Source organism: Amborella trichopoda, chromosome 3, assembly GCF_054954075.1.
Source record: "Amborella trichopoda isolate Santa Cruz 75 chromosome 3, AtrichopodaSantaCruz75HAP2 v2.0, whole genome shotgun sequence".
NCBI classification, from domain to species: domain Eukaryota; kingdom Viridiplantae; phylum Streptophyta; class Magnoliopsida; order Amborellales; family Amborellaceae; genus Amborella; species Amborella trichopoda.
This window is the reverse complement of record NC_142338.1, coordinates 50,730,841-50,756,406: the sequence shown is the minus strand read 5'-3', so window position 1 is coordinate 50,756,406 and position 25,566 is coordinate 50,730,841. Positions and strand designations below refer to the sequence as shown.

The following is a 25,566-nucleotide window of genomic DNA, read 5'->3' as shown; positions in this document are numbered from 1 at the left end:
TAGAAAAGAAATCGAGGCATTGAATTCCAAAAACATTCCAATTCCAAGAACACTTGCACTGTATATAAATGATGTCGCCTACAGTCCAACCGAATACATCATAAAACAAATCTCCTCCAGGGCATCTGACCGACACAGCTCCATCTTCGAACCAGGAGCTCCGAAAACAGGCACAGACACAACCTCTCATTTACTCTCTAAGACAATCTCAGGCTAATAAATTTAGTGGAAAAGGTTACACCAAAAGGAAAAGACAATAAAAAGAAACCTCTCCACAAATAGAACAACGGAACTAGAAGCACGGAAAAGAAGAAACCTCTCAATAAACAGTAAACAGGGAAAGGGACCGGACCAAAATCGGAAACCCTATAGGGAAAACGACACAATGTTTGTGATGTTGGGTGCAGCGTAAGAAGCCACACGAAACAATTCCCAATTGTTCTTGAAAAGCCATGTGCCCCAACTCTTGGGCCGTTTCTCATTCTATCCTCTGTATGTAACAAAACTACGAGATGACTGGGTTGGGCATGTAATCGGCTAAAGACATAGGGTGCTACATGAACCCTCGTATCAAACTCCCTTAGACACTAAAAATCCGACAAGCCATATCAATAGTTTACGGATGCCCTTGTTGCACGAACCCAAAGTTGCAAAACAGAAAGAATGAATCTCTCTCTCTCTCTCTCTCTCTCTTCTCTCTCTCTCTCTCTCTCTCTCTTCTCTCTCTCTCTCTAACAGAAACAATGATCTCTCTCTCAAAAGAAAAAAGTCTCTCTCCCTCTCTCAAACAGAAACACCGGAGCTCTCTCTCACACCTCTCAAGAAGAGAAATACTGAACCTCTCCCTCTCTCGCTCACTCCTCTGAAGAACAAAAACACTGGAGCTCTCTCTTGCTGAACCTCTCCCTCTCTCGCTCACTCCTCTCAAGAACAAAAACACTGGAGCTCTCTCTCTCTCTCTCTCATCAAACATATACCAACGAAGTAGCTCACAGGATCACCACCTCTAAAACACCAACATAGCTATGTGACAAGCTTCATACTTGATACTTAGAGAGCTTTTCCTTAACTCGCGGGTCCAAGCCAGACATGCATTGCTCCCATCCTCCGTTCATAAGCATCTGCTTGTAACCGTGTAGGACTTGGCAGACCTCATTGTGTAAATCCTCACTCCTTATTTCCTGATAAATAAGCATGAAAGCCGACCATGATACTTTTCTCTCCAAGACAAATAAAAGAAAAAAGAGAATGATTCATTCTAAGAATCCAGCCAGTATATTCTAGTGTTGCCTAAACCTAGGCATGCGTAATGTAGAGTAAGCAAATCTTACATGCCAACTCGCAATTGCCTTGCACATCTCCACAAGAGAACTGAGGGCACCACCTGGATTCACTCTCACCTACAAAAAATGGGATTTTTCACCGATAAGAAAAGATGCAAAACATGGATTTTTATAACACAAGCAAGTGAATCAAATACCATTGCACAAAGACCGCGAAAGGCATCCTCTTTCTCAACATCATCACGAATCCTGCATTTTGATCCGAAAATTAAAGGATATTTTTAGGAGAAATAATAACATGTCAACATACAAGTGCAAAAGTACAAAGAAATGAAACGAGAGAGAGAGAGAGATAGCGAGAGAGAGAGAGAGAGAGAGCATCACTGTTTACTTCATAAGGCAAAAAGAGCTACATTGGCGATAGGGAAATTCATCACTCCAATTTCCTAGTCTGAATTACACAACACACAAGTTGCCAACATGGATGATGGGAATTCCATGGATATGTTAAGGTGATGACAACGTTCCACTGTCCCCTTCGAGGATTCATACATAATGGCAGAAACAAACGATTCCTCTGAATTTCCTTATTAACTGTCACTAAATAAACAAGCTGCGGAGATTGACCATTTCTTCTTCTTCTTCTTCTTCTTCTTCCGTTTTTTTATTTTGTGATTGGGGATGTCTCACTTAGTTCCAAGATAATGCGAATGGGACTCATAGTCAGTGTTATACTGGGGCATAAATGGTGCATGATTTAGTTATCTATTTATTTCCTTTATCCACATAAATGGTGCATGATCGAGTTATCGATTTATTCCTTTTTTCGATAAAGTTGACTTGATGACCGGTCCCAAGGAGAAAGGAGGGCTATGTAAGGTTGGCTGCCAAAGTAAAACTTTTGCCACATCTATTTCACGAATCCTAATGATGATGATGATAAAGTTGACTTGTATTAAGTGAAAACATATCTTACCATGATTTAATTATTAATATACAGTATTAACTTGAAACTGAAAATGAAAGACAAAAAAAAAAAAAAGAGGTCAATAAAGGAAAGGCTGTCTGATATGGGGCAGAGAGTGGCATAAGCTTCCATTTTCTCCTGGAGGGGAGGGGCATCCAATCCTACCCAATTGCATGTTTCCTCACAACAAATCGAAATCATCACCACCAACAGAAAAGGAATAATGTAATAAAATAAGGAAAACATTTAAATAAAATTCCAACAGGACTAAATTTGAGTCACTTCTAAATATCTTTAATTTAATTATCTGGATAAAGTCAGAAATATCTTTAATTCATGTGACAGATACCATGAATTTACAACAACAAAAAGTGACTTACATGCATAATGCAGCACACCATGGTTGCATGAAATGCTCCATATGGGGAGCTACAAGATCAGGACAGACCCAGGCCAGCCGCCCCAATGTGATTGCACTATTTTCTAGGAGTGACTTGTTCAGGCCCTGTCCATCATTAAGAGGAAGTAAGATTATTGCACAGAAAAGGAGAGAAAGAGAGAGAGATTTTGTCAGATATATAACAAATCACCTCTGCATTCTTAATAATAGGAACCAGACATGAAATAACAGTCAAAACAACAGGTGCTATCTCTTGGCGAACCTGAAATATCAGAGCAGTTCAAACCATATCAGCAAATTCTACATGTCAAAAGACTCCACAAGCCTTAGGCCACATGCATATGTTTCAGCGTGCTAAAAGCACAGTGCCAAAAAAGTGTATGCATGAAAAACTATATTTATTATGCACTGAAGAATGTCAAGAATACTAGGAATATCAGTTAAGAAATCATTTATTACAGATACCAGTTGCTTAATATCCATGATTCATGAAATGGTACATTAATTGGGTATCCGAGTAAACAGGATATTTCCTTTTGTTCCCTGATTGGTAAAAATGGTTGTTGATTTAATTGTTATAACCTTCCCGACCAAGGTAAAAAAGGAAAAAGAAACTTATGAGGGAGGTTGCCCAAGTTACCTACACTTCATCGTCAATAAAAGTCAACCCAACTATCCAAAAAAAAAAAAAGTCACCCAAGAGCACTAACGTACTACTGCATACAATCCTTTTATGAACAATGACCTACTACTTGCATCTAAACTGTGCAGGTCAGGAAATGGTAATGAGTAGAAAGAGGAGGAGAAATATGCAAAAAAAAAAGAGAGAGAAATGAAGATACAAAAATAAACACCTAGATACTTGCGCAAGAGTGCACTACATTTTTAATTCTCATATGTATTCTAAGTATGGTTTGGCCCCACCCCGCTCATGAATTCATAATAAGTATTTATATACAACAAAAGCTAACCAAGCCCAACCTAATTTAGGATCAGAGATGAAGGGATATTGCCCCAGAGTCAAATTTATTCCTTATATAAATTAGTTGTGAAACCCCTAGTGCATAAGACTGAATCACAAATTTCATAAGGTGCAACATTTAGATAAAACTAATGGTTTAAAAAACGGATCGGTGACCCGGATCGGGCTTCCAAAAAACTGATCCGGATCGGCGAATCGGCGATCCGGATCGGGAATCGGGTGAATTGGTCAGAATAAAGCTTAAAAAAAATTCGAAAAAATTATTAAAATTCATTATAAATATTGTTTTTTAGGAATTCAATAAAAAATGAGGGTATTCCATTAAGAATTTTCATGTTTTTGAATGAATATGCGAATATTGATATGTTCTTTCCCTGCATGAACCGCCATTCAGCATTTAATTTACAGTATTTCATGCTCATCCCTACACTGTTGCTGTTGGGACTCGATATGTGAATAATATGGCTGGGATAGGGTGGCCTCAGAATCATCATCTCTCTCGTTTTCTCTTTGAATAATATGGATTAAAAAAAAAAAAAAACAAATTTTCAAAAAAATCGATCATGGATTAAAAAAAAAATCACAAATTTTCAAAAAATTCTATCATGGATTACAAAAAAAAATTCGATAATGGATTAAACAAAAAAAATCACAAAATTTCAAAAAATTCAATCATGGATTACATAAAATTCGATCATGGATTACAAAAAAAAACAAACAAAAAAAAAACAAAAAATTCAATCGTGGATTACAAAAAAAGAAAAAAATAGTTCGATCATGGATTACAAAAAATTCAATCATGAATTACAAAAAACTCTATCATGGGTTACAAAAAAAGCAAAAAACAAAAAATTCAATCATGGATTACAAAAAAAAAAACAAACATTTTGATCATGGATTACAAAAAAAAAACAAACATTTCGATCATGTATTACAAAACATTCGATCATGGATTACAAAAAATTCTATCATGGGTTACAAAAAAAAAAAAAAAACAAAAAAATCGATCATGGATTACAAGAAAAGAAAACAAACATTTCGATCATGGATTACAAAAAATTCCATTATGGGTTACAAAAAACCAAAAAATTCGATCATGGATTACAAAAAAACAAAAACAATTCGATCATGGATTACAAAAAAATCGATCTAAGTATTACAAAAAAATCTATCATGGATTACAACAAAAAAAAAAAAAAAAAAAAATTCCGTACGGAATCGCCGATTCACTGTTCGGACTCGCCGATTTCGTACAGTGAATCGGCGATTCACTGTACAGAATCGTCCGGTTCTCTCTAGAACCGGACGATTTCCGATTTTTTGGGCGATCCGGTCCTTTTTCACGATTTCCGAGTCGAACCGGGCGAGTCCGGTTCGACTCGGCGTTTTTTAAAACGCTGGATAAAACATATCTGATAAACACGTGCTAATTAAAATCCTAATTTCAATAACATCGGATGCCAATATATCTATACTAATACCGGATTTCAAATAATAGAACACTGACCTTAACAGCCAATTCACCGATGGCCCAACAAGCATTATTTGCAACTGAAACAGTTTCCTTGACCTCAGGAACACTCTAGATGAAGTAAAGCAAGATGTATTAGCCATCACATAATAGATTCCATTTAATTTAGATATGTCTATCAACTGACTGCTTCACTCACCAGTTGCTTGGCTGCAACACTTAAGAAATCAGAAAGACGAGGATGCAAATGAACAGGGCAAACCTGGCCATCAGTCAACAGCAACTTTGTTACAGCTTGAAAATGAGAAAATAAATACAAGCAACTGAAAGAATAACTTCAAATCCATTCTCACTCTAGCAAGGTCACCAAGAAGCGCAAAGGCACTTTGCCGAATATCAGCAGCTTCATCCGCACAGCATTGCAAAAGCAGGTCCCTCAGGTTGCTTTGTGCAACCTAGAAGAGCACACAGCCAACATAACCATATCACTCTACAGAACAAATGTTTACTTTGTATTAAGATGCTTCTCTAGGGAGTACAAATATTCTCAATCTGCTATAATCTTGAACCCCATGTTAAGCAATGGAATCTACTATGCACATAGCTCGGATATATTAACGACAAACACCAACTCTAACCTCACAAAAAACTGCTTCCTTTGACTACTTTATGATAAATATTCAATCTCTCACTGCTCAAATTTCTATAATTTGTTACGTGTTCACAAACTGAAGAATTGACTAAGCAAAACGCTTGGAAAGAAGAGATCCACATCACATAATGCAGACCCAAAAAAATAAATTTACAGCTAATATCATTACAACAAGGCAATTATAAACATGCAATGGAATGTCTAGAAAATATAAAGTATGGGCATACCAGGCTTTCTATCCCACTGCCAAGTCCTTCTGCAAGTCCAGAGAGCAAATCCAAAGAGCAAACTATGAACTCTTTATCATATTGAACACCCGCAGCTACAGGGTCAACCTGCATATGGCACACAAAGAACTCAACTCTTAATCAATAGCAATTTCAGTCTACAACTACTGAAATTCGATTCATCAAAAATCACAAACTTTTTGCCAAAAAAAAATATTAAGTGCAGGACAGGGAAACAGATCAAATTGGTCTTTTCAAAGCGAAAAATGTTAATGAAATGCAAGTGTAAAAAGAATCACAAATATAAGAAATTGCCCAGGAACAGTTTCTGATTGGAACTTGCCTTACAGGCAATGACATAACCACAGCTAATGTAGAATCAAATGTTGTAATGGATACCTTTGCCAGCTGCTGCATTCGTATGAGGTTGATACATCTCTGATAAACCGGCTCTGCAAACTGGGAAAATCCAGGACCTAATGCCTGAGACACATAGTAGGCAGCGCATCCATTAACATGAATCCCTTGCTTTGAATTGCCATGACCTAAAAAGTTATGTGCCTGATGATGCATATGTATAAAAACATACATATAAACATATGCATGTATGCATGTGTATGCAAACTGCAGCAGTAAATGCAGGCAATCTATAGTCTCAGTATAGGAAAAGAGAGAAGAGATGCCTGACTAAATTGCACTACTTTGAAACATTCTAACACAACATCCCAGGTACCTAATGCCTGATACACATAGCAGGCAGCGCATCCATTAATATGAATCCCTTACTTTGAATTGCCATGACCTAAAAGTTATGTGCCTGATGATGCAGATGTATAAAAACATACATATAAAATGCAGGCAATCTATAGTTTCAGTATAGGAAAAGAGAGAAGAGATGCCTGACTAAATCACACTACTTTGGAACATTCTAACACAATATCCCAGTTACAAAAATACATATAATATATATTTATGTATGCATGCTTGCATACATAAATACATATAGCTTAACACACCAATACACATAAACACACACATGCCCATATATGCATATACAAACTGTAGCACAGAATGAAAGACAACATAGTTACAAACTTTGTACATGGGGAACATTCCAGCTCCCAAACCAGTCTCCCACAGAAATTCTGAATGGAAAGATACAGTCTAGGTCTCAAATACCTAAAAAGGCTAGAAACTTATTACCAAAGGATTCAAATTTTGAAATTCTTATCGATCACATGAGTTTTTGTCAAGTGCCAAATTTCACAGAACACTATACATGCTTCGGCTTTGATTGTCTGCGCACATCAATATGCAAGCAACCATGTTTCATCATACGAAGCATGAAACTGGATAACTAAATTCAGGACAGTCATCCTTTCTACTTTAAAAAAACTGGAAGCCTGAAACCAATACATTGTGACCAATGTGACCATGAGCAAGCAGTGTGCCTTTCTAATAATCATAAGGGAGCCGAAGTCCGCACATGAAATTGATGCCCAAAGCATTTCATAATGAAAAGAGCACCAAACAGGGAAAAAGACAGAAAATCATCACAAACAGGGGAAAAGACAGAAAATCATCAGGTTTCTAGATGAATAGAAGACTCATTAGCAGAGCAGGGAAATAATGCTCTCTGAACCAATAGTAAATTTAAGCCACTGATGACTGATTGAAACAAAGGGCTTCTCAAAAGAGCATTTTTTATTTTTGAAAAAAAAAATTAATAGAACATGTTAGAGCAGGTTTATTCATTCATAGTTCATACATATGCAATCCCAAGGGATATTGAGCCACTGTGCATGTCATATTTCTCGTAAATGATTGCTACACGAGACTCTGATTTGCCACTTGTAAGTCATAGGGCATTGCTTATGACTGTTTTCCCTCCCTCACAATTCTCTTGATATATGTGCCTTTACTTCAACTGTTCTACTCAAAGCTGCCATCTTTGATTTATTTTGGCTGAAGAGGCTGAAAATTTTGGGTTTCTCACCAGGGCTATAGAGATGTGAACTGGAGAATAACCCTCTTTACATAATTTAATGTTTATCAAACTATTGTATACTCACATAGGTATATGCTCCTTTGGAAATAACCCTATCAATGAATATCTTTCAGACGCCAAATTTTTCTGATGTTACCTCCCCGAACTTAGCAATCAACCTTAAAATAAATGCAATTTCTATTTCCTGAAAAAAAAAAATGCCTTTTAAGATTGAAAGGAGACTCCAATATTTGACTCTAAGTGTATGGGAAATCAAAATCTACTCTCTTTTCTTTTCTTTTCTTTTCTTTTCTTTTCTTTTCTTTTCTTTTCTTTTTTGGAAATACTCATCAGGTTATTCTAAACTGGTTGCAAAAATTTTAGATTGAGAAAATACTCCTAATAAGGCCTTTAGTAAAGGGAGTATTTGCACAGTATGATCACCCTATACCACATTTTATTATTGAATCATGGTAGCACAACTGTACCATAACGATAAGATGTAACATTTGGAGGTGTTGACTTTTGGGCATTTATTGAAAAGCTGGAAGTTCTATTTTATTCGACCTAGACAATCTTTTCCATTCTCAAAGATCCCATTCTACTAAAATTTCACAATAAAGTAAAAATGTCTCCCTCTATTATTGACAAGAAATAGAAATCATTAATAATAACATTCAGAAAAAAGTAAAAAACCTCTTTGAAATTAGTTCATTTGATAGTCTGCCAAATTTGTCAAAGATCATTGGGGCTAATTTTCTCTTATTCTTCATTTCTATATATTTTATTATTATTATTCTTATTTAAATATTTAAAAACCCCCAAAGTTTCCCCTGAATCAACTGAATTACCTAAGCACTTACTGTTCCTCCTTAGCGAATATGATAACATTGGATCTACTTCCCCCAATGTTCTAAATAACACCAAATAAGAAAATTAATTTTTTTTTTTTAAATATCCTGTAAAGCATAAAACAAGATTGCAACAGAAAAAGATATATATGGGAACCACAGCCCTTCCTTGAATAGCAGGAATGTCAACCCCCAAAATTATCAAAATCACGGTTTCAAGACAACCACATTGCAGTTTGAATGGATCATTTCTTCTCCATTTGACAAAAATCAGAAAGCAATTGATTTGACAAGTGACTCAGTACTGCATCTAGGAGGTATCCTTGCGTATTTCTCATGTTCATGTCACAAGGCAGATAAAGCAGCCTGCATAAACTTCTGAACAACTATGATTTCCCAGTGCATGAAATAGAAATATAATAGAGTAGAGCAAAGAAAAGACCTGTGCTATTGATGTAAAGCACTCCAGGAGTGGGAACAGGTCTTTGTCTGAATTAGTCAGCTGTTGCCACTTTGAGATTAATGGAGGCATCAATATTTCAAGATAACCGGGCTGCACCAAGGAAGGAAGGTAAGAAAACAAAGAAAAAGAAGAATAAGTTCAAATTCTTCAGAGAGCACAGAGAAAAACATTTAAAAGCTTGTGAAGAACACATCATAATACACCCATTAGTACCTGATTAAGCTCTTGTCCAACTGCATCCGCTAATGTACCAATTGCATCATACACAATACGAAGGTTTCTTTTCTGCAGGATTTTAAGAATCACTTGAGAAGGAGCAAAGTTTTCTAATAGTTCAGGATACACTAGATTACCATCATTTCAAAATACCCTAGACTAATAGGAGGATTATGTAGAAGGGAATTTTTCGTTCATTGGTACAGAGAGAGGGCGCTTTTTTATTAATATACAACAATTCTATAAAAATATTTATATACATACATACCAACATAGAGGGGTAGAGACATACTAAGAAGGATAGAAAAAATGTGTTTTGAGCATGTATGTTGGTATAGAGACATACTGAGAAGGCTAGAAAAAATGTGCTTTGAGCATACATACATGCATATATACAAGATACATGCATAGAGAAAAGACTAGTAAGAATGCACGTAGATATAGGCATATAGAATCCGGGAAAGAAGAACCTGATATTTCCCAAAAGCACAAAGAAGGTGCTGCAATATAATTTCCAAGCGAGGGGCCAGCTCTTCTGCAGCTTCCTGTCAATGAGGTTAAACCACACTGTCAATTTACAGGAAGAGCTCATAGAAGGGAGATCCCTCAGACCTCCTCCAAACATATCCACTTTACCTCTTCTAGCGTAGCAAAAGCAGAACAAGCAGCCTCTTGCACTCGCTTATTGGAGTCCAAAATCCGCCTTAGAAGGCCCATAAGAACCTTATCAAACTGCTCGTGCCCTTTCTGATGGCCAATGCCCTATAGTTGGCATATAAATATATTATAGATCAGGAAAGGCCAATAGAGAACAGCAAAAGCCAAAACTTTACTCAAAGATATGTAAATAACAAAGAACACGTTTATTTCACAGGACAGGACCCTCTGAGAAAGTTCCTTCCCGCTAGACTACTGCTTCCCCATGTTTGTTTTCTCGGAAGATGGTGGTTACAGTAGCAGCTACGAAAGCGGTTAGCCAGCCTTTCCCAACACTCTTATGTATGAGAGAAAGCAGCTTCATTAGTATTGAGGTGCGAAAGCTTTCCCAGGCTGATGGGAAAGCTCTCTTGGTGAACGAACTTTCCCATGGCCCCCGAAATGCGCTTTCACAAGAAGCAAACGTGCCTAAAATGAACATATATATTTCAGAAAAATCCCAACCAAATGCATGTTTGAACTGCACAATTCGTGTCATGTCCATTATAGCAACCTCAGGTGCAATTGCGGACATTCACCAATAAAGATTTGGAAGATGTTAATATAGTCGACTAATATATAAGTTTCTTAAAATTGCATAAAAATTATAGTGAACTAAAAGAATATGTTCCATTTTAAATAGGATACCTCTTGGCAAGTATAAAGTGTTTCAGATTGGACATGGAATAACCTTCTCTGGGACCATATGTACATAAATTTCTAAGAATTGTAAAAGGCAACAACTTAAACTATATCTACTTTTATGAACAATAAGCAATTAACAAAATGGGACCTTCAAGAATAGCGTTGGGCACAAGTTAAATTCAAGACCAATGCTTCGTGAACTCTGGAGGAAAAAAAAGATACGCACTGCTTTTAGAGAAAAAATAAAAGAGTAACAGATGATAGCGGCATCTATAGTTATGATATGCTCGACGACTAATGGGCACAGTTCCATTATCCTTTGCAAAATCGATAAGGAAGAGAAAATGACTACTTTTCTGGAGGGAGGCTTTTATCTTTGAAATATGGCATAATACAAAATTGTTAACCTGTGTTACCTGGATTCTTCAGTTTGGGCCCTTTACCAGTGTGGAGCATGCAATAACACCCATATTGCACCAATTCTCAAGATTGCTCAGACTGTTCCGAGATTTTATTGACTACATTGAAATAGACTTCATCTTCCTTTTTTTTTTCTTTTTTTTTTTTGGTATATCCACATTTGTTTTAGGGAAATTTTAGTAGCCACATTTTAAATCTGATTTAATTGGCTTCATATTTCACAAATAAGGCACAACTGTCTTTTCCATGACTATATGTTATATTATTATGTCTTAGCTAGGTGCTTCTTTATCATGAAAGGGACGATTAGTAAATTATATCGGACTCTTTGTATATTTTTGACTTGTGATATAATAAGCATATTAAGTAAACATATCACACGTGCACCCACATGCATTTGACATCACAACCATACACATGTCCAGGCAATCTAGTTGTTGATGATAATTATATCATTGGGAATAAAGGAGATAGCCACAACATCAGACGACGGCTTAGCCAGGACAGGGTTGCCATGGTGTCCAATGAACGCGCTTGAGGGTGTCACGAAAATGTAATGCAGGGCATTTGACAAGTGGCTGTGCATAAAGAAGTAAAATCAGGCTGCAGTGCTATGAGGATCTTGTGTGGATTTTCTTGAGAAGCAAGCATTGGAACTCCCATAAGCTCAATTATTCGAACATGTAGCCCTGTTTACGGTGATACCAATTTCACCTAAACAAGTTTCTTTGCCAAGTTTGTGTTGCATCAAAACCCAAATTCAATGATTACTACACATACAAAGTTCTTGTAGAAGTGTTTTTTTTTTTAATATAATTCTTGTAGAAGTGTTAAAACTATATTACCAAGATCTTCCCAAAGTACAAGAAAAATAGTTTTTCAAAAAATATCTTCTTAAAGTTCATAAAAAACCTAAGGCCAAGTTTTCTCCTCTGAGCAGCATTGTATCTTTCTGATGCCTTCAATTAAATTACTCCCAGAAGTAATTTAACTTCTAGGATGTTATGGATACATAAATTTTCAACATAAGGGAGACTCTCAGTCCTAATTATCCAAAAAGAAAAAAAGAGAAAACCTCAACAGGAGATTCTTGACATTCAACATATCCAAAATGGTCCATAATAAACAGAATACATGTATGAGGAAACCAGATAGGTGCAAAACTTGGAAGGAGCTGTGCGTCAAGAATCAGTAAAAGCAACCATTTGCGACCAGAGCTAATCCAGCAGATAGTCAAAGAATTAAGTATATTTCCAAATAATTTGAGCAACCAATAATTTACTTTGAAGAGTTTAATCCAGCACAATTGAACAAGAGCTTCCATCAAGTCCTCACAATATGTTTTCAGCGCAGCTTAAATCCACACTCAGTACAACTAAAAACTATACAACTAAAAACTATCTTATAGATAACATAATTATTGGAGTTCAAAAAGCAAACAATAAGCGCAAGTTAGAGAACGTGAACTTACCTGAACAACCCATTTGCTGTAGCGTGAAAGTGTCCAGCATGTAATACTCCTTATAAGAGGAAATTTGTCATCTATAAGTGGTATCAGGAATGATACAATCTGAAAATGATAACAATGAACCAGTGAAACCATCACCATGAGTAGCTGTAAGCATAGAGTTTGAAAAAGCATTACAAACTAGATATCCTAGAAAACCAAACGGGAAATAATAGTTGCTGCCTCCATGAAGTGGAACTATTTCGAATCATACGAAATCACTCAAAATTTCAAATAGAAGATCAGAAGAACTATATTAATACCTCAGGCAAATGAGGGTAGAGGCCATTAATACAGCCCTCGGCAACGGCACCAAGAGCCAAAACAGCAGCTTCCCTCTCTTTCCAGGAAGAATCATCAGTAGTAGCAAGCTTGGTCTGCAGAACGAAGATACAAATGACAGACATAGATAAGCATCAAGAAATGACGAGATTTGACCAAATATATACATCCTCCTAACTAATTAAGAAAAAAAGGTCATCTATGGAGTAAAACAATTTCTAAATACAAGGCTGACAACCATATGAAAGCACAGCAGCAATAGAATACATAACAAACAACATAGAACTCATTCACCCAACATCAGTTTTATGTTTTATACATATCTCTGGCATAGGTTTCTTAGTCAAATCGCACATATCACAGCCATTGAAACCCCTCGAAAATGATAAAGACCTCAATATTACAAGTACTTTCAACCATGCATTAGGAGAGAAAACGATTAAAGGATTTACTGAACCAAAATGGCTATGTTAGTCCCCAAAAACAGTTTGAATAAATGCAGATCAACAACAAGCAGAGTGTTAGCAATCGATCCCCAAAATATGTTGCCATTCAAGTCCATGGTGGATGCCCAGAACAAAATCAAGTGCATGGCAAATTCTTTTTTTTTTTTTTTTAGTGTTAAGAGTAGGATGGGTGCACTGTTGTTAAGACCACAAGAGAGATTGAATTGGTGAGGACACTGAAAATACATCCGAGGAAACTTACGGGTGGCTTCAATAGGAGATAAGATGAGGAAAAGTTGACTTAAGTGGGGGTTAGCCATGTGTAGCGTAGACCTAATACAACACCAGTTAGGAGTAGCAATTTGGATCAAGTGGAAGGCCCTGAAAAGCCGAGGATAATGCCCAAAAGGACATCAATGGAAGTAGTGAGAAGAGATATGGTGACTTATGGTCTAACCGAGGGTATTGCCCTCGATACAGTCTAACCGAGGGTATTGCCCTCGATACAGCAGAATGGAGGAAGAGGATTCATGTAGCCGTCCTCAAATAGTTGGGATAAGGCTCGAATGATGATGATGATTACTGGCGCAGTCAAATCAGACGAACTGGAAGTGGTTCACTAGTCAAACTAGTCAAAAAAAATTAAAAAATAAGGAAAAATATAAAAAAAAAAATTTAATAAAAATATGGAAAATGAGAAATTTCAGAAAAATCAGAAAAGTATACCGTGTTAAAGAACCAAAAATAAAAACAAAGAATTAAAGAGAAGCTAATACTTGGACCCAACAAATGCATATAAGCTACCAAATAAACAAAAACCTACAAAAATAAGCTTATTAAAGTAAACCAACCATTAGACTCCATACAACAAATAACCTATTGCATTGATTTGAAAAAAAAAAAAAATTTCTTGCAAAGCCCTAAAATATTGATTTTTACTGTTTTTCTAAACATAACATAAACAACACAAAAAGGGGTACAATAAACTTACTTAATTAGGGAAAATTGATGGCCAAAGTGCACCCAAAAGTGGCAGGATTCCCACCAAAAAAAGGGGCTTTCGGGTATGAGAAAGAGTGAGACACACTCTCTCTCTCTACTTCTAAAACCCCCAACCCCTCCTAATTTGGATACAGGACCAAATAAAAAAATGACCCAAAAATCAAAAAATGAGCTCATTTTTCTCTAATTTGAGACATATCAGGACTGGCATTTCGACCTGGAGTGGTCAAACTGGCCAGTCCATGGGTTCTGCGCCGGTTCGCTGGCCATTCTGGTGCAGGAGGTTTGGACCGACTAGAAAAGCCACCGATCTAGTGGTTCCAATTTGGACCACCCTGTCAGCGGTTCCTGGCCCAGTCTAGCAGTTCCCGACCTTGTTCAGTCTTAACATCATTGGTGTATGGTGGAAATGTTCAATGTCAAACACTAATCGATACTTTCAGAATCTACAATGCAGCAAAGTTGACAAGGTCACCAACCTCCCAATTATTAAGCATGAAACATGGATAATGGCAGATGGTACAAGCTCACTTTGAACCAGTTAGTTTTCCAGGAAATTCAAGGAAGTTGAACAAGTTTAAAACACAGAATCAGAAAAACCGGAGAGACAAACATACACCCTAGCATAAATCAGATTATATTCTGGATGGACAGCACATTTTTCTGATTGACGCAAACTTTGTAATAAAAACCATTCAACCAATAAAGAACACAATTGCTCAAGAGCATTACTGATCAGCTGAACGCTGATCAATGGCATCCAGTTTGCATGCCAGTTTCAACAAAGTATTAAAAATTACTTAGAAAAAATTCCAGAAAATGTAACAAAGTTAACAATACCTAGTAGGGAAGAAAGCTTTCTACAGAACCCTAAGTAACACATTGTTAAGAAATCAAACCCCAAAACCACATTTAACAATGTCGCACAAGTATTATTATTTAGGAACCCAAAAGTGGAGCTAAGATATCCCTAGGGGAAAGATTTGCCAAAATAGTTAGGTACCCAGGGGCTTTTAAACTGCCCATGCATATACAATGCCCAGGCAGAGGCAGGCCATTTGTGTTCCCCTTCTAAGGCAGCCCCATCCTAAGAGCGAGGTGCCCAAGAAGCTGCCAGCCCGCTTTTGACATTTAAGGTATTTCCACTCAAACTATTCCCCACCGCCCTCCATATGACTGTGCCCACACCATTAACACTTCAAAAATGAAATGTTGTAACGTATAATATCCCAAAAGAATGCCTAGACTTCCAAAATGACAACCAGCTAATCACAATATTTTCTCAATTAATGTATAATTAAGAAAAAGTTCATGATACAGTTAACCCCTACATCACTCCGATTTCTATTTCTCATGTTCCAACCTACAATACCTCCTAGGCTCCATTCCCACCATTAACACTACAAAATGAAATGTTGTAACCTACAATATCCCAAAAGAATGCCTAGTCAGGCTTGGTTCAAGGCGGTAGTAGTTGGGTTTTCATAGCACTACGTCTCAAGTCCCATTCCTATGTACCACTTGTCAAAAACAAAAAAAAAAAAAGACTTCCAAAATGACAACCAGCCCTGACTACACAGAATGTGTACAACAATCACAATAATTTCCTCAATTAATGTATAATTAAGAAAAAGTTCATGATACCAGCAAATCGACACTAGATACAAATATTAATAAAAATCTCAAATAGGTTTTATTGATAAATGAGCCAATTGGATTGATCAAAACTAATGGAATGACTAGACTGCTGAAAGTGATAGCATAGCTTACTTGAACCAAAGGCATCAAAGTCGGAAGAATCTCATCTCCAAACACATTTGAGAGGACGTCAAGGGCTGCAGCACTACATTTTCTCAAATTCCATACATTTATAATGTCATCATCCTGAGTAACAAATAAAATCAAATCCATAAATTAGCACATGATTGAGAAACGCATAGAATAAAGAAATGCCTCCAGAAAGTTCAGTCACAAATGATGCCTATTGACTGCCATGTTTTTCTAGAATAAATCAATTATATAGTAAAAATGTCCCATCACTCAGTTGAACTACAAATTTCAACAAATGAAGAGAACATGAAAACAATACAGAGTGCACAGATGGACACATACATCCTCCTCATCAACATTGTCTGCTCCATGAAGCCGTGATGAATGGAAACGTGGCTTTAAATCCTGTGGACAAGTGAATGTCCTGAATAACTACCAAACCTTAAATTTTTACAATAAGACAATATTGAAACAAAAGAAGTAAATGAAAGGAAGCCAACTAAAGCACAATACTAGGATCATTAAAGTAAGCACATCAGAACCTGATCCCTGTCCGGAACAGAGTCGTCATCCTGCACAATATCGCTGGAGGAGGTAAGGCAATCCGCAATTAAAAGCAAAGTACACTAAAACTCAATCGACAATGGGAAAACTATACTCCAATAATTTGTCATCATCCATTCAAGAGAGACTGTGAGAGAGGTAGGATTTCCACAAGAAGACATGCTTCCAATATTGGCTCCATTCTCTCTTCCTAACCACCCATCACTTAAATGGACAGTGATGACAGAGTGGACTGTGGTTTTCCCATAGTCCATATGGCATACTCTCCCTAAACTAAATGAATTCTGCAAAGCAATGTGACAAAATGTTTGTAAGAAAGAAATATCAAGGGTATTCACCTCAGCATCGACAAGTGCCTCATCATCCTCAGCATAAATCATATTTGACAACAGAACCTATATAATATAACTAATCAACTCGGTCCATGTAATACGTCTATAAATATCCAAAACAGGACAATGTAAAGTAAGCTTTGCATAGAAATAGCAACATACAGGAATCAGACGCGGCAAGAATTCTCTGAGGCCATCATAGTGTGTATGAGCTTCACAGTATGCTGACCTGACCACCAAAAGCGAGAATGATACAATATTGGCCACAAGATCATTCCAGGGGGCAAATATAAGGGAAACTACATTTGCTGGTGTCAAGCCTCAACCAAACTACCACATCATTATCATATACTGATCTGATGTCAAAACAAATAAAAAAAGCTTATGCTGGTCAACAAGAAAAGTACCAAAATTCACAAGCTTCTAGTGCAACCTCATCATCTGGATCCTTATTTGCTTGCAACATGTATTCAATAACATTATTCAGGTGTGGCTGCCAAGCAAATAATTGACATTTAAACAATCAAAAAAATATGAAATTATAGCCAAAACAATGCTTCCACCGCATTTCAGAGAAACATCAGAACCAAACTAAGAAGCGACCCGATTCTTACAACAAAGAAAAGAAGCAAATTGCCAGTCTTTGTACAGATAGCAGAATGCCAATGAGAAAAGTTAACCAATTTACAAAAAATCATTAATGCAATCTAATGTGTGCAAGGCTAGAGGAAAGCAGCACAAACATCGTATCAAATAGCCCATAAATAAAATGGGAGTGTCACACAAGAGTAAATGAAATGGAATTTTAAGTCTACCTCCAAAAAAGAGGGCCGGACTTCAATTAATTGAACCAGTGCCCCACAGACCTGAGAATTATTCCAAACAAAAATGAAACACTTAGGATAGGATGAATTGGTTGGCAATGACATCCAAATAAGCAAAAAAAAAAAACAAAAAAGCACTCATGAACAGCAACCCAAAAGACAGGTCCAATAGATGCGTAGGAGCATACAATAAAATATGGTAAGCATGTTATTCGAGGTCTGGCAATAGTATACTCAATGGCAATTATTCCAGCCTTATTGAAATCTCTTCTTGCTTTATGTACATTAGTATACACCAATACGGAAACAAGTAAAAGAATGTCACTCAGAAATTTACCCAATAGCACCACGAAGTACATTATTGGAAAAGGATGAGCAGTCATGGGCTTAATATAAAATGGCAATCATAAAAATAATTTCTAAAATAATGCATATGCCTACCAATTTCCGCACTTCTGCTGTAGGATCATTGGCAACAAGAAACAAACCCTGAAGGTATTGATCCATATTTAGAAGCAAAGACTGAAAAAAAAGAGGAGAAAAATTGTTATTCAGTTATCATAGCATATAACACTGAAGGTAAGACCTCCGTGCAAGAACAACATCAACAAATGCATGTACTTACAGTGGGCATCATGACAATGAACTGATTTATAGATCCCAAAGAAAATTTTCGAAGAGAAGGATGAGGGGACTGAAAAAACTGCAATAGATGAGAAACAGATTCAGTCAAGACCACGGTTTATAAATAAAACCAAGGGAGGCAGCAAGCAGAGAACATATACCCACCCGAAATAGCCTTGGCAAGAATACATTAATCGGCCGTTCTGTCATTCCTGGTACATCTGTATCAAGCTCTTCTGGAATGTCTTCACACATCTGTGGGATCCCATTGCGGGATTTGGTAATGAAAACTAAACATTATATGTTCAAATTTAAGCCACATTGTGTATGATTCTACAAAATAAATATTACAAAACATGCATTTAATTAAAAGCAATCATTCTTTGAACTTGAAGGTTGAATAAACTGAAAACTTGCACAATTCAACTCATCCCTGAAAACAATTATCAGGTTGCCGTACTTAGCTTTAGAAGAGTGCACAGTTACAAACTGGCTTTGCTTTCCTATACAATAGAGTTCTATAATTATCTGATATATGGAAAATCAAAAAGGAAGCAAATATCAGAGATTCATAATTCAGACTAGAACATTCTGGAGAGCAGCAACTGCCAACTGCCAATTCTTGAAGCCTGTGAAAGAATTGAACAACACAGACCCTAAGGTACAGAGCCTAACTGCCTAACATCAAGACTGCTTAAAAGGTAAGGACCATTTACTCAAATATGAAATCATTTCCACAGAAACTAAAAATATCATATCTAAGCATAGGCAAGAAAAAACATGCCCCTACACTGATGGCAGCTGTAAAAGACTATGTCATCTCTTTCACCATCTCCAATCACTGCAGTTCCTTTGAGAATTTCAGAAACACCCCCAGCACCAAGCCAGTGCACAAAAAAAGCTGCATCCTGAACTTCCAAAATGAATATCAGAGACACCATCATCCTAAATCTGCATCTCTGAACTAGATCACGACCCTGCCAATCCTCTAAATATACATAATGCACAGTTACCTCTATGTGCCCAAGGTAACCATGTGAGCGATGATCCACTACTGGTAGTCATACAAGATATGGTAGAAATACAGTTCAGCAGCATCCTTCTTGTTACTTCGAAGTTTACAAGATTTCGAGTCCCCACTTTACAAAGTAATATAAATTATTAAGGACAATTTTAGAATATTGACAAACCCAATTGGTCCCTCTGAGAGTTACATATTCAATGTCTTAAACTTTGAATACAAGATTTTCATTTTTTTTTTCCTAAGTCAGATCTTTGTATGCTTTAGTTTTCGAGATTAATATTTATCATGCCCTATCATTTCATGTCCTATGGTTACACATTTTAGATAGGATAACCATGCCCATATCCGTGTTCTTGAATCTGGGGAACAAATTTTAGCCGTAGTTGTGCTCCCCATTATCTGTGCACATATCCATATCCATGCATCACAGCTCCAATTGCTATAGTAAATAATTTTCAAGACAACTAGTAACTAGTAAGAAGACAGATTAGAATAGAGAAGAAATTTATTAGTTGATGCTACACAAATTTCCAGTAAAGTACTGGAGAAGCTCAACGATCTTTTTATTTTATTTTTGTTCTTTCTTTAGACCTTTCCTTTTATAAATTACATTTTATAGGCCAAAGGAATTGTTAGTCATCTCATAGAAAGGAAGTTGACTTTTCCCTTTTCCGGACTCCACCCAATAAATGAGAACAACGATCCTGACAATAGACTTGTACATGACATGGTTAAAGAGTTTGCCTATTCAGGAACACTAACCGATTGCAGAGATAATAGGTATATATAAAGAACGTAAAAATAATAATAATACAGCACAAAATTACTAGGCACAAAATTCCTAGGCTCGTGAAGTAACTTGAAAATAAAGCATTACGAAAAATGAATACTACAAACATAAAGGGGTGTCTGTTCATGTGTACAGTAATCCATCCCTTATTCTAGCACAACGATCATGATGTGTCACACACACCCCTTTTTCATTGATAAAGTTAATTCTCAACACAAAATATGAAACACAAAATATGGCATACAGATTCATAAAGACATCAAATAAACGCTACATATGATAGTGATCCTGGGCCTCTACGGGTTTAGTTTTTATCGGTCTTGCCAGACTGCATTTCATGTGAGAAGTCTTCGTAGCACAATTTTAAATCCATTTCTACTTCTACTAGGCAAAAAGCATTTTCATTTCTACAGAGCCCACACTGAATGGAATTTACAGCATAACAAAAATCGACATAGAATCTTATAGTCCAGAGTGGAGCAGCACAGTGTTTAGTTTACAGCAGAGCCATTTTAAATCGCCAAAAAAGACGTAATACAGAACAGGACCAAAAAAGACGTAATACAGAACAGGACCCATTTACCTTTGACAAAGCATCCATAGCACCCTCCATGTGATTCAAATCATTACTATCCAAACATTGTACTAATGCTTGCAAAAGCTCAGGCCAGCCAAGAACACGCACTTGTTGAACAATGACACTGACAACTGAACCAACCGTAGACCTGATGTGCCTGTCTGGAGCGCCCAAGCAAGGTAATAGTTCTGATTTAATGTACTGCTGATATGATGGAGCCATCGAATGGAAAGCAGTTTTCAAATTATTTTTCAATAATAAACCAGCCGCTTGTCTCACTTCAACCGATTTTCCCTGCTTATAACAATACATTACAAACATTAAAACTTTAACATCGCACCAAGAGATTAATCAATTAAGAATATCAAATATAACATACTGATTTCACATTCCAAATCAAACTACAATAAGATCAAAAGTTTCCTGAGGACCAACTCAAATAGAGGATCTAAATCCATCAGCAGTGCATTTCACAGTTGACACAATTTATGCTAAATTGCGATTGAAACCCACTCAGACAAGCATCACAATTGTGACAATCATAAATAAATATATCTTTGAGAAATACATTTATCAAAAACAGAGATGATTGTGAAACTAATGGATAAAGTAAGTCCTAACTGACATGAGTTAGATTACATATCTCTGGCCTCTGGGAAAACAAGTAATCTTGAAATAAAACAAGTAAACTTGAATTCAAGAATACCAGAGCATTGTATCATGTCAATTACGTCTTCTGCCAATTTAGCTCAATATGCACACTGCTGTCTGTTAAACAAGAAGTCACCCTGTTAACTTTGTAGATGCCAATTGGAGACCACAAGCCATTCCAATTTCTTACATTATTTATAATAATTAACATTTCATTGAGTCTATCGTTTTACTGGAGGGCATATCCTAAAGTACCCAAAAGCCTTCATTTATCTCCTCTGGATACTCATCCTTCAGATTCCTACAAAACTGAGAACGCCATGTTACTTATTTTCCTATATCTCATAACTGTCCCTACATAACATTCCATCATCATCTGAGCCTTATCCCTACCTAACACTTTATTTTAAAAAATAAATGTAGTCCTTGTTCCCTAAGAAACACCCTGTGGTTGCTCAACAACCCAGCGAGTGGAAATGGAGCCATGAGAGAGTGTCATTGCAGTGTATGTTCCTGCAAAAGAAATCCTGCTAACCACCCCCCTCCACCTCCAAAAGAAACATAAAAGAAAAATTCATCTTCCCCCAAACAGTTGGGTAAGTTTGGATAGACCACTAAACATGACTTCTACAATTTTTTTAACAAGCATTTTTTTTTACCCCTCTTGTATGTAAAACACCCCAAATTGAGGGTAAACCAGAAAAAAATTGGGGGAAAAGAAAACTCCTTTGTCCATATTCTAGATTTGCAGTTGACATATACACATAAAAGGTTCGTATAAACTGGGCCCGATATCCCACTTGAAAGAGAGAACCCAAAGTGGATATCCTAGAATCGCAATGGCTACCCAGCTCTCACACACTCCAACCACTCCTGCATTGCAATGCTACAAAGACACAAAAAAGTATTCCAGCATCTGATACAAATAACGTTGCTGGAAATACCAACTCCAAATTTGGCCTTTTAGACACAACATGTACGTACATTACAAAGGGGGGAGGAAGTGGAATTTTATTAAACTTAAGTACTTAGCTACTAATAATACAACTAGAAGAAAGGTGAATTGAAGTTCAGTCATGGCATGTCGACACATGCCAAAAACCTAGGACATGTGAGTCCAAGTTCCACAGCTGCTTTGCCCAAATGGCTGTTCAGATTAATTGAAACAAACAAGTAACTTGGGATCCAAATGAAAGAGAAATGAGGTATCTGTGCGGTACGTTTTCCATTGAAAAAATAACAACAGCAGCTACTATTTTTTTCTTACAATCTAGGAAATTAGAAAATGAAATTGAGCAAGTACTGCTGCAAAAAGAAAAAATTCTTAGGCAGCAGCTAACATGCAAAAGCAAAAATGCAACCTTATAGAACATCATCATCATCCAAGCCTCATCCTAATTACTTGGGGTCTGCTACTCAACCTTATAAAACCTTTTTTTTTTTATAAAGATCAAGCTTATAACACTTCGGGTGTGTTTGACACATGGAATTCTTGGGAGTGGAAGGGATTCTCCCACAAATTATGGACAACTGCTCTTCCATCATTTTTGATGGAAGAGAGGTCTTCCAAAAATTAACCCATTTTAACACTAAAAAATAGCTGCATGAAGGTCGCTCTTCCACTATACGGCTTCCACACAGTAATATCGAACATGGAAGTGGGACATTTAACTCCCACTTCCAGAAACTTCCACTCATCAAACACGCCCTTAAGGAACTAAAATCCAACATTCACTCCAGAGAAAAATGAACCTAAATCCACTAGGTAATATCTCTTCTAAAAATGAAAGGTTATGATTTGGCATGCAATCCTATTCTGATGCATAACATTTAGAAAAATAAGGGGAAAAAAAAGGGCAAAAGCGGGCTTCAGCAATTATCCTTCTGAAGGGGTTTCAAGGGAAAGCTTGGATATAATGGGACAGAGGCAATAAGAGGGTTTACGTAGTTTTACAAGGGTACACCTTACTTCTAAGGAAAACAAAGAGAGATGGCATAGGTGGTGGGTCACAAGTGATTGTCCAAGTACTTTTACTGATATAAGGAGACAGTATCTGCAATATATGTTTCGCTATTGGACTTTGACAGTGAAACCTGTAACATCCAATGTTGGATTGGTACAAGTGTTCATTATGGAAGTTAATGCAAGTAATTCACCAATGACTGCTTGTGCACAAGCTGGTCTGCACCATTAAAATGACTAATAAACCCACAAAAAGAAAGGACAAATGTCATATCACAGTTTGACTAATGTTGGATTAAGCAGGATAACTCTTAGGAAATGGAGTTCAATTCTTCAGCAGGCTTTTTTGAGGCTTGAAGCTTTCAGTTTAACTAAATACATTTATACCCAAGAGAAATGAAGAAAAACCAACACACGAATCTCTCTTCTTTTTTAGATAATAACACAAATATCTCATTTTAAAAATGGATGGGCAGAAGCTATTATTGAGCGTAGAAAAAATTTGTAATAGTTTAAATAACCCTAATACAACCAGCATAGTGTGCAAAATAATTTGGGACAATCACTCGGCCATAGATATTGAGCTGCTATAAGATGGAAATGACTATTTGTGGCTAGGAGACATTGTTTTAAGCCCTGTAATTTTAAGGGGACAAGGAGAGAGCCCTAGAGATCCTCAAAATACAGGAAAACAAATACCAACTGTTCCAATCTTCAGGTGGGGATATAAAGAAGACCAAACCCAACAATTGCATCCAATTAAGATGCAAAGGAACCTAAGACAGGCACAATGATAAGAAGATTCAACAGTAATAAAAAGGACACAAAAAGCTTTCAACAAGTCAAAACTTATAGCCAAAGGATTCCACAACACGAACCAATACAAAAATCCCCTACGAAAGCCTTCATGCTAGACACACTTCCAATCAAGCATATATTCAAATACCCATTGGTTTGAAATTGCAACCCAGACCAAAATTGGAGGTGGAATACATGTATATATGCCAAAAAAGCAAATTTCCGAGACCTACAGTAAAATCCCAGACTTATTTCATGCTCTCCCCAACTGAGATTAATGGCCCGATGCACAAGACAAAATATGACAAAACCCAAATTCCCTTTTTGGCTTTCCTTCGTTCCGATACCCTTACCATAACACCTACTGAGTAGCTTGAAGAATAGAATTGCAATTCCTAGAGATAATACAATTCAATCTTACAGCATCTTAACTCAACAGACTCACATAAACCTCGCACTCCAATCGAATTCATCAGAAATCACAAACTATTTTTACCAGAATGATTGCAGATAATTGCACATAGAGAGATAACAATAAGTACCTGTGCTCTAGCAAGAATGAATGCAAGATAGTTATTGAAATCAGGGAACTGGGAGTAGTGTTGCAACTGTTGCCATATGCGAGCTTGATCAGAGGTTGGGGATCGATATTCCTCTAAAAGCCCACAGATCTCTCTCAGCCCATCTTCCTGCGGCTGCCATATGCCAGTGGCCATGTTTCTACCTGCCAAACCAACACAAAGTAGAGAGAGAGAGAGAAAGAGAGTTCCTTGTTCTCTCTGTTAAAGGAGATAGAGAAAAACTAAACGACCGCTGCGTGTTAGAGAGAGAGAGAGCTTTTCGGTGTTTCAACAAATGAAATGAGATATATTGCAGAGAGAGAGAGGTGGTCTCGAGTTTCTCTTTACTGTCTGCCAAGGGGAGGGAAGAGAGAGAAGACAGGCAAATGTTTATTGTAGAGAGAGAGAGAAAGAGACGACAGTAGAGAGAGAGAGGGGAAAGGTCTAGAGAGAGAAAGAGCCGAAGTAGAGAGAGAAAGGAAGGGGAAAGGTCTATTGAGCTTTCTCTCTCTGGGGGCAGTATTTGTGAGCCCTCTGTGTAAATATATTCCCCATAGGCACTGGGCAACGGAAATTTTCACAGGAAATTACT

General features: G+C 36.8%; 1 protein-coding gene across 2 annotated transcripts; it reads right to left on the bottom strand.

The window, feature by feature from the left end:
* LOC18429156 (transportin 1) lies at positions 1 to 25,566 on the bottom strand. 2 transcript variants are annotated; one of them, XM_011623195.3, is made up of 28 exons: positions 24,957 to 25,566; positions 21,009 to 21,296; positions 18,777 to 18,866; positions 18,613 to 18,690; positions 18,429 to 18,509; positions 17,979 to 18,029; positions 17,571 to 17,656; positions 17,326 to 17,392; positions 17,170 to 17,226; positions 16,810 to 16,839; positions 16,610 to 16,672; positions 16,268 to 16,381; positions 13,031 to 13,144; positions 12,732 to 12,830; positions 10,136 to 10,261; positions 9,970 to 10,044; positions 9,497 to 9,568; positions 9,263 to 9,373; positions 6,382 to 6,465; positions 5,983 to 6,090; positions 5,457 to 5,558; positions 5,303 to 5,365; positions 5,140 to 5,214; positions 2,841 to 2,912; positions 2,631 to 2,755; positions 1,481 to 1,532; positions 1,332 to 1,400; positions 1 to 1,181 (listed from the first exon to the last, which is right to left on the bottom strand). In XM_011623195.3, exons 1-28 carry the CDS (start codon positions 25,128 to 25,130, stop codon positions 1,038 to 1,040), a joined length of 2,670 nt encoding a protein of 889 aa, XP_011621497.2. In that variant the 5' UTR covers positions 25,131 to 25,566; the 3' UTR covers positions 1 to 1,037. The 2 variants fall into 2 exon arrangements, with proteins under 2 accessions (XP_011621497.2, XP_088717279.1); XM_088861153.1 differs by having other exon boundaries at positions 18,777 to 18,901; positions 24,957 to 25,493.